The 9,901-nt window shown below is 41.5% G+C and overlaps 1 protein-coding gene across 1 annotated transcript; it reads right to left on the minus strand.

Moving 5' to 3' along the window:
- Positions 1-780: 780 nt before the first annotated feature.
- Positions 781-4,558, minus strand: RPS16 (ribosomal protein S16). Its single transcript, XM_051795732.1, has 6 exons — positions 4,451-4,558; positions 4,311-4,366; positions 3,537-3,638; positions 2,742-2,838; positions 1,101-1,148; positions 781-974 (listed from the first exon to the last, which is right to left on the minus strand). The coding sequence occupies exons 2-6, from the start codon at positions 4,356-4,358 to the stop codon at positions 829-831; spliced, it is 441 nt and encodes a 146-aa protein (XP_051651692.1). The 5' UTR covers positions 4,359-4,366; positions 4,451-4,558; the 3' UTR covers positions 781-828.
- Between the last annotated feature and the right edge of the window lie 5,343 nt (positions 4,559-9,901).

A 9,901-nucleotide genomic window follows, 5' to 3' on the forward strand; every position in this document is an offset into this window, starting at 1 on the left:
CTCTGTTTTTTTGTCCCTGGATCAATGGAAGAGAAACTGAAACTTCTCCAACACTTCATAGACACATCCTGTATTTTCATATTTTCAACTCTACTTTTTTCCCCCCTTTCTAAGGCCTTCAAATTGCCTCACCTAAATCATAACGAGCAGTTTTCTGACTTCCAAAGAGATTTTCCTTTTTTAATAAAATTATTTAAAGTTCATCACCACGTCTATATCCCTGTGCTTGTACCGTGTGAACATGTGGTTGAAGGATGAATCATTCAGACCCAATCTTGCAACACAAAATTCTTGTTTTACATTTACTAAAGACTACTTTTTAACCAAATACATGGGGCTTGTTATTTTAACTTTCCTACATTTAGACATACCAAGCTAGAAAACTCCATCTTTGTATTATCTGGTAATGCAAGAGCTCAACAAACCTCTGTCCCCTGCCCCTGGTAATTACTTTGGTTTTAACAATGTTAATTTGTACCAGAAAGGTGAAGATTGAACTCTGCTTTCATGAGCCACTATATTGCTTCATGTACCTGTAAAACCTAGGATGTGAGCCATTATGCTCTGATAACCACACACTGATCAACAGGAGAAAGGTTTTCTTTATTCCCAAGACCCTACCTATCCAGACTTACTATGGATGGATAAAAGAGAATTGCTATCAGCTCTCTGATTTTACTTTAATACCTATCAATTTGTGTATTAATTTCGAGTTAACAATGGAGAAAAAAAAAAAATCTATTTACCCACACAGAAAAACACAATTTAGAAACACAAAAATTATCAAATTCTTTATGTTTATTGACTTCTCATGACAGTAAAACAATTTTAACGGTAAGACTTCTGGTAGCGTGCACGAGCACCAGGTCCTCCAAATTTCTTGGATTCACAACGGCGAGGATCTGCAACCAGTAGAGTCCTATCATACTGGATTAGAATATCCTTGATCTCTTTCTTGGAAGCTTCATCAACATCTGTTTAAAAAAATCATCAGTTTAAGCAGTTTCGCATGCAACATCAATATTAACACTTTCTGCAATCAAACTACCAAAAGCCACACGTTTCCACTTAAAGCTAATACAACAGTCAAAATTACTTACATTTCTGATAGTAAGCCACCAAAGCTTTGGAAATAGCTTGACGGATAGCTGTTAAAAAAAGGTAAAGGATTGGTAAGGATTGCAAATCTATTTAAAATTTAAATACATGGTTTCAGTTATCTGAGAAACTTGCTATCTTGTTTGCTGCCAATTTGTCCTTTCCCTCCCTAATACTCTACGTGACCTTTACTTTGGCAAATCTGAAGAAACTTGGGTCAAGAGGCCACCCACAGTTCATCTGTGACTTGACAACTGCCAACTAACCAAGAAATTGTACAGGGGCAGTTTGATCACCTTATCTCCCCAGTACTAACATAGATACATCTCCTGACGGACAGTTCTCTGCAATGTCTATACTTTTCAACAAGGACAAAACTGAGCAGCGTGTTGAAAGACTAAGGAGGCAAAAGGGACAACATGAGGGTATGAGTGCTAGCACATGTCACAAACAAACCCCTATAGCACAGTAACCAGAACTCAAACCAGAAGCAGAGGACTTAACCATCAAGATGTTGTTACACTGTTATTTGTCAAACCATCGACATCAGGATTTTGATGAAAATATGAATGGTCTGAAAAACAAATGTGATCAACCTTGAGCCTGAAACTTGCAGAGGCAAGTTGAGACTGCCCTTTATGCAGTCTCAGCTCCACTTCACTACCCTATATTCAAACTAAAAGAGCAGAACAAATCTATTATTTGCAAAGATGAACTTTTATCAACAGCTAATGCAAGTATGTTCTCAACCTTCTCTGCAAGGGTAAAACTGCCTTGCTTTGCTTATCAGCTGAAAGATGCTTCTGAACAACATGGAAATACAGAATTAAGATTTAACTTCTAATGATAAACACCATTCCTCCCCTCCCAAAATCCTTGTGCTCAGCTGCATTTGAACTGCCCTATCACACTGCACCATGTAAAGATAGTTTCCTCACATTTCCTCAAAACTTCATCAATTTACTTCACTCACTTTACTCTAGATGTTACAGCTTTGCACACAAAACATAACTAATAAGCCCTTATGAAAAACTACATTTGCACAGTGGAAAAAGGAACAGAACATCGAGTTTGGCAAGTCACTATTCTGAACTCAGCCTCTTAAGCACATGGCCACATCGGGGCTGGCTGAGATGGAGGTGATTTTCCTGTGACAGCTCTCACATGGTGTGTACTCCAGCTACAGCTGAGCAGCGCTCCCACAGCATCAAGGCTGTGCCTCCAACATTGCCCCCCACCACTACACTGGGACTGGGCAAGATCTTGGAGGGAACACAGCCAGGACAGCTGACCCAAAGGGATATTCCATACCATAGGATGTCTGGTCAGCAATAAAAGCAAAGAGGAAAGAGAAGCAACTGCTACAGGTATTGAGGCTGTACTTCCCGGGAAGTGACTGAACATGACTTCCTCATGGAAGCCTTTTGTTTTCCTTCCTTCCATCCAGAGCTTTTGCTATCGTTTCATTCAACTGCCCTTATCTTGACCCACAGGTCTTTTTTATCTTATTTTCTCCCCTTCCCCATCCAGATAAGGAGAATGACAGAGCAGCTTGGTGGGCTCCTGGCATCCAGCCAGCACCAACTCACTAGAATGGCTTAACCCAATCTACTCCACACCAGATATCCCACCAAAAATCGTACCATAGATTTGTGCTACATGGCCACCACCCTTCACACGGACTCTGATGTCAACACCAGCAAACCTTTCCTTCCCCAGGAGGAGGACGGGTTCAAGCAGCTGGGAAGCAAAACACAAAGAGTATTCATTTGTGATCAGGACAGGAGCTTGCAGTGCATTTACAAAATATGACGTTATTGAATACTCTGAAAAACGGAGCCTTTATTTTAGAAGCACACATCTAGATTAAATACACCTCTTGCAGAGTTTTTTGACATCTACCAGTGCTGTCATAAGATAAATAAACTCAAGACTTCAATAAATATAAGTTTCAAATATCTTAATAGCAAAGCATATGGGAATTAAGAGCAAGGGAATAGCTTAAGTAGAATGCCATAACTACATGCAAAAAATAAATCAAGTTTATAAAAACTGAAAACCTGAAGTGATTTGTTGGTAGTTTTCTTCACTGTTTATTACACTTTATAGCTATCTAGCCAGCTTTAGATTCTCTCCGCAGTGCTCAGCAGGCATTTCATAAAGTTCTAAACAACCTTTTTAAAAGGAGAGCTTTAAGCCATTTAAAAATGCAGAACTGCAGAAAATACTCCACGTAATTACACTGATGTACGTTAGTTCAGCAAAACCCCAAATAAGTGCAGTTTTCTAAATTTTCCTTACAGTATCTACATTTCAGGTAATCAAGTAACAACCAAAAATTCAGTACTGTCAGCAACTCATCCCCATTGTCAAGTAATGAGGTGTATAAAGATATTTTAACACCCAAGGGGAGAAAGGCAGAGACTGTGGGTGCTTACTTTATACTGCAGAGTTCTGGGCTCAATCATTTCCAGAGGTCTTCCATTCACTTTAATGAGGCCATTCCCTCTCTTGCAGTGAGCAACAGCCGTAGCGGTTTTCTAAAAATACGAATATGTATTAATACAGCATTTATTTTTTGCACAAGCAGTGTGAACTTTCACTTAAGCTTAAAATCTAATAGTCTTAGTCCAATGCCCAAAATTACCATTTTGCACTAAACAAACCAATACCACTACTTACACTTTCAGATACTGACATTAAAGCAGAGTCTTAATAAAAGTGTGCTTGTAGTTCCAAGATGTAGCTGTATACAAAGGAAAGACTCTCTCCCTTCTGTAACACCGTATTTGTGTGGGTCATTTTCTCACAAAAGCAAGTTACCCTGAATTTTTCGAGACGCTAGATTCCAGCGGTGAGAACTTTACCCTCCCGCCACCACCTCACAACGTGGCCCTCGGACACCGTCACTGATAAGCCAGGCCCCTGTGGCTTGCAGACGGCAGCGGCGGCTGCTGCCGAGGTCTGGAGAGAGAGACCCCAGAACCATTCCCTCGAGAGCAAATCCCCTCCGCCCCCCAATTCCGCCCCGGGCACAGGCCGCACTTCGGCACCCCCGGAGCGGGACACGTGGGCTGCAAGCGGGCCCAGCCCCGCCGCACGGCCCCGGCGAGGAGCTGCGGCCGAGAGACTCCGAGTGCGAACGGCCCGAGGGCGCGGCCCAGCCCGGCAGAGCGGAACACGCGGTGCGGGCCGCCGTGCCCGCGCCTCACCTTCCGCCCGAAGACCTGGACGCTCTGCAGGGGGCCCTTGGCTGGCATGGCTGCTCCTACAAGAGAGAGGGAGAGAACGAGGTCAGCGCCGCCGAGAGCCGGGCTGGAAGCGGCGCGGCCGGAGCGGCGCGGACACACACCCGGACTCGGCGGCGGCGGCTGCGCAGAAAGGCCGTGCGGGGCTGCCCGGCCCGCCAGCAAGGGCGCGTGCCGCAAAGCGCAGTGCCGTAACTTCCACCAGTGCGACAAAACACGCACCCTGCCGTGCCCCGCCTGGCACGCTTTGCGGCAGCACCGCCCCGCCCGCGCCGCTGTGGCCCCGCCCCTCGCACGCGGCGACAGGGCGGGCCGGGGGGGGCGTGGGGCGGCCGCGGCGGGAGCAGGACCGGGAACGGGAATGGGAGCGTCCCTCAGCCTGGGCTGAGCTCTGGGCCCGAGCCTGGGCCAGCCCTACTGCCCTGCTCCCACCAGGCAGCACGGGCGGCAGGTCCCGCCCCCCGCACGGCCGGGACGCGTGAGCGGGCGGCAGCCGGAGCAGCACGGCTTGGGCTCGGCGGGGGAGGCCGCTCCCTGCCCGAGCTTTGACAGGGATTACAGCAGCTTGAAAGAGTTCTTGCGAGAGATAGAGAGGATCTGCAGCCTGAGAGAGGGTTTTTCTACTGTGGACACCACAGTGCTCTTTCTGTTCGGTGACCCGGTCACAAAGCAGAGGCTAGATGGGCTTTTGCTGTAAAGAGAACCAATGATGCCCCACCTGAAAGGCTCACAGTCACTCTTTGAAGCTCCTTGAGATGCAACAATACAAACTACTAGCTTTTACAGTTTTAAAGTCTGGTGAAGTGGTAGAGAAGATGAAGCATTAAACCCTGTATTTTCCTCTAGCACTGTACACTGAGGCCCATTTGGGCAGTGCCTTATACCCACTTAAATATTCAGCAACTGTTATGTTTTAAGATTAACTCAAGGAGTTCTTATATTCAGCACATTCAGGGAGCCCCATCAAATTTAGCTTCTACCTCTGTTTTTTCTTGTTTGATATGTCATAAAACATGGAATTGCACTCACTTCCAGACTGAAAATATTTTACTTCTAATGCTTTAGTATTTAGTATGCAAAATTTTCTAGAAGGACAAAAGCAGAATCTGTCGATGAAGCAAGGTCATGTTTCTTAGATATTTTAAATGATAGAGGTTTAAATTACTGTGATGAATTAGAAAGTTGAATTCTCAAATGAAACAATCAGTTCCTTTGTCTTTGGACAGGATTTTAAATACTGAACATTAGTCATCAGTCATGTGAGGAATTAAACAAGCACTTAGCTTTATGCAATTTGAGTGATTAGTTCTATTCAAGTGAATAGTACTGTGCAGAACATGTAAGATTTAGCACATCTCAAACCCTCAATTGTACAAAGCTTTAACATGTGATCCAAAAAGTGATTTATTTTTTTTAAGGCTGTTTCCTAAGGAACAGTGTTTATGCAGTCACACGTGTCTATCATCCAGTCTTTCCCCATCATCGGAGAAAGCGGAATGGTCACCTCCTTGTTGGCCAATTTCAGATAGTTTTCACAGATAAACGAACATTTCAGAAATAATTTAGCTTGTACATATTTGGTGAAAATAGGTGGCCCCGCATAAGAGATTTTTAACTTGCACAATGAAAGTGGCTGCAGGAGCTGAAATATTAAGACATTATAAAACCTTTATCTAGGTGAGAAAGAGAAAATATAATACCTAATTAACCCAGTTAGACAAAAAGGTTCAGCTAAGACTTATGATCAACCCAAAGGTGAACCATTAGTAACTGAGTTTTGTTGGGTGTTTATGGCACTTTTAAAGCAAAAGAAAGCAAATCTAAATGTGTTCACTATGTGGGCATTATCTGAGGTCTGCTCCTGCAGTTTTAATATAAAGTATATCATTAAATAGGGTCTTTTCAAATGTGTAAAGCTTACATTTTGGGAGCATGCTTTCTTAGGCCCTTTAAAATTCATCCTCATTTGAGATGCTGCATGCTCTTCCTGGAACTAAAAGCAATCATCCTAGAGGAGCCTGTGTGTAAAAACAGGGATATGCCTGCATACATATATCTTTCCATCTTCTATTTTCAAAATAAGAAGATAACCAACATATAGTGATAGTGTTGCATGGAAGATAAAGGCTTTGCCCTGCTTGTTCCCTTTACTTTCTAGCATAAAAACAGGAATAGGAGCTAAAAGGTATTTAGAAATCATGTAGCACGGAAATTAGTCTGTAACATTGTAACAGTGAATTAGATCATAAATATCACCGTACAAAAGAGGCAAAAAGAAAGGTACCAGAATGGAAAAAAATCCTCAGGTAAGATACTATACTTTTACAAAAAGTCCAAGCATTAACAATATCCCTATTTAGTTTTACTGAGCATGGAGTACTTCAAAATGGTAATGTACCTCAGACTTCCAAAGGAATACATGGTAAGAATTTCCAAGCACCACCTACAAACTCTTCTGTACACTTCCTTTTTATTTGTGAAATAATTGTATCTGTGTAATGTAAGCATTTGCTTGGTGGCCTTTTTTTAACCTTATTTTGCACCAGTGTGAAGAGTTATACAGCACATAAAGCAGTGAATAATCAGGCCCAGAGAAATTAAAGCGTGTTTACTGGTAAACCACTATTAGCGGAAAGAGCATCTCATTAAAAAACTGGCAGGTTTGTACCCATCTAGATAGAGCATTTTCATTATTTCCTAACAGAAGAATAACTGCTTGGATTTTACTCAAGTGTAAGTCCTTCATTTCACAGTGATTCTGCATTTTACTAACAGATGATCTGTTGTGTACCTTTGTAGCAACAAGTATCTTAAAACTACTAAATCTTTTACATGGGCATCTAGTGAGGCTTTAAGGGATTGAGAATCTCACTGCCTGACCTCCTCCACTGGAGCTGCTTTGATCTTATTGCAGGCTGTGATGTAAGATGCTGCTGTGACCTGCTCATCTCCCACAGACCAGCCACAGGCACTGTTGCTCTCTCAGCTTTCTGGGAGCAGCAAGGGGATGGCAGCAGGGCATGGCACTGTAAGGGAATGTCACCGGCAGTGTCTCCAACTGTTTCCTCAGTTTGTGACAGGAGCACAAACTTTGTGTAGGTAGCATGGCTCCATATGGAGGAGGGCAGGAAGGGAATAGCAGGAGCTGGGCAAAGGTGAGCTAAGCAGAGTCAGTGAGCTGGGCTGAGCAGAGCAGCTAACAGAGGTCATTTGGAAATTTGGAACTATGGAACATATGGAAAACTGCAGTACAAAACCTGCCTGTCAGTCCACTGCTCACCAATACTGTCAGGCTGATGTAGTGCAACCCACAAATTTTAAATTTATATTTATTTGTTACTTGAATGCTAACAGATTTTATTTGGCATTCCCATGCAGGAGTCAAACCTATTGAAGACTTTTGTGATTTATGTGTTTCTGTGGGGTGTTCTTTTTTGTGGGATTTTATGTAGTTTAGAATTTAAAACAGCAAGTAACTGGACTTCATGTGAAATCATGATGTTGGTTCTCCACTTGGATCTCATAATCTTTCAAATCAAATTCTCATGTAATTTCAAAAGGTAAACATTCAAAGAGGATGGCGTTTTAGCTTCCACTTAGCACAGAAGTATGTAGCTGCTGAGAGCATAAGGCAACAAAGAGTCAAGGTCAACATGTTAACAAGGCCAGCTGTAATGTGACTCTAAATTTCCTCCTATTTTGAAAGGAGAGAAAATGCTCTCAGTGTAAAAATAATGGGAGAATTAGTGAGATTATCTTCCTCATGTATTATCTGAAACATTAATAGAAAGGTGAGAGCTATAGCAAAATACAGTCAGTTACTTCTACATATATTGTCTTAGAAAATAAAATTATTATGAAAGTAAAGGAGTATTCAGGGGAAATATGAAGAATATTCTTCTACATAGTCCATAATAATATTTAAAAAATCCACACTTTCTACCAAAATGTTCCAATTTGCATTTTTTTTTAGCAGAAGGGATAATTTTAACCAGGGAACAGATTTGTTCATATTTCATGCATGATAAACAAAACATATTCTCTAAAGTTGTTACTTCTGATAGCAAAATCATCTCTAAACACTTCAGAAGGTAGTGTTAGTCGTGTACATTTTTGTATCTTTCGAAAATTAGTGGATTCCCTCACTGAGAATTTTGAAGTATTTCAGGAAAGCACTGATGTGCTTTTTTAATGGCAGCTCTTACGTTCTGAAAGGTCTGGGATACCAGAATATACTTAGCTCATATTACATTTTGCAACTGATGCATGTTTGATGATAAAGTGTAATTAGCTAATGGATCCCATTATTTCTGAGGCTTGCTTTTCACAGATCATATTCATGCAGGCAGCAGCACAAGAGTTTTCTAAACTCAATTAGTGCAAGAATGCTGTGGCCAATGGAAAAATGTTTGATGCATGCCAGAAAACAAATCTTCCCAGCTCTTGGAAATATGTTCTGAAAACAAATAAGGATCACACAAGATTTTCATAGCCGTAAGTATTTTTTTCCTAAGAAAATATTTAAAATCTAAAGCAAAAATTTTTATGTAATTATCCTTCTCTAAGGAAGCTCTATAGCATAAACTCTAAAACATAAGGATATGGATTATCCTGACTGGTGTGAATACTGACTCCCATTTGCAGATTATAAATGTTAATGTCACATTGAGATTGAAAACACAAGCCAATTTGTAATGTAGAAATCGACACAGTGATAGGCCTGTTCACACTGAAATTCAATGCATGGAAATAATTAGCAATACAATCGTTAACTCAGGACCCGTGTTTAGCATTGCTACTTGGGAAAAATCACAATTAATGATTGTCTTGACTTTCATTTGGAATGAATAGGCTAGCTCTCTCAGTACAATAAATAAAAGAAATACAAAGCCCATCTTGTATCTGAACGTACAGACAGACATTAAGGCTCATTGTTTTAGCTCTGTTACCTGGCTTGTTGCTAAAGTCTGAAAAAAGCGATGACTTAAATGTGCAACAAGCATCCTATTTACAGTGGCTGGAAATAAGTATTATCAATTAACATAATTCAGCTGGAAAGTTATAGCTCGTTTTAGAATCTGTCCCTATATTAAAAGCTAATATCTAATGATCTAGGACTTAGTCTTGGAATAGGACTTCATCTGTCCTTTTGCAACATCTGTCCTTTAGTGAAATCTATTGATTAGAAGTACTTAAAACTCTTCTCCTGTACGTTCACAGAAGCTACTCTTAAGTATGTGTGCGTGAGCTCACGCACTCACACTTGTGTATGTCAACAGTAATCAAAACTGTAAGAAGCTGACCAGGCAACAGCCCAGGACCCCCAAGCTACACAAATAAGCTAAGAAGTAAATAGAATCACGTACATGAAAACATTTTTTTTTTTTTTTTTTTTAGAACAGAACGGCATCTCCAAGCTTCCTGCTGTATTTTGCTGCCCCTGGAGGGTGCTTCTCAGTTTAGTTCCCATTTTTAGAAACTAAACACAGCAGGGTCCAGTGGGATCCAGCTGCCCTCTCTCAACTCTTATGCAGAGAGAGAAGTCCTGGGTCTTA

The sequence above is a fragment of the Manacus candei genome, unplaced genomic scaffold (genome assembly GCF_025592945.1).
Source record: "Manacus candei isolate 608988 ecotype Guabito, Panama unplaced genomic scaffold, ASM2559294v1 h1tg000043l, whole genome shotgun sequence".
In the NCBI taxonomy this organism is placed as follows: Eukaryota; Metazoa; Chordata; class Aves; order Passeriformes; family Pipridae; genus Manacus; species Manacus candei.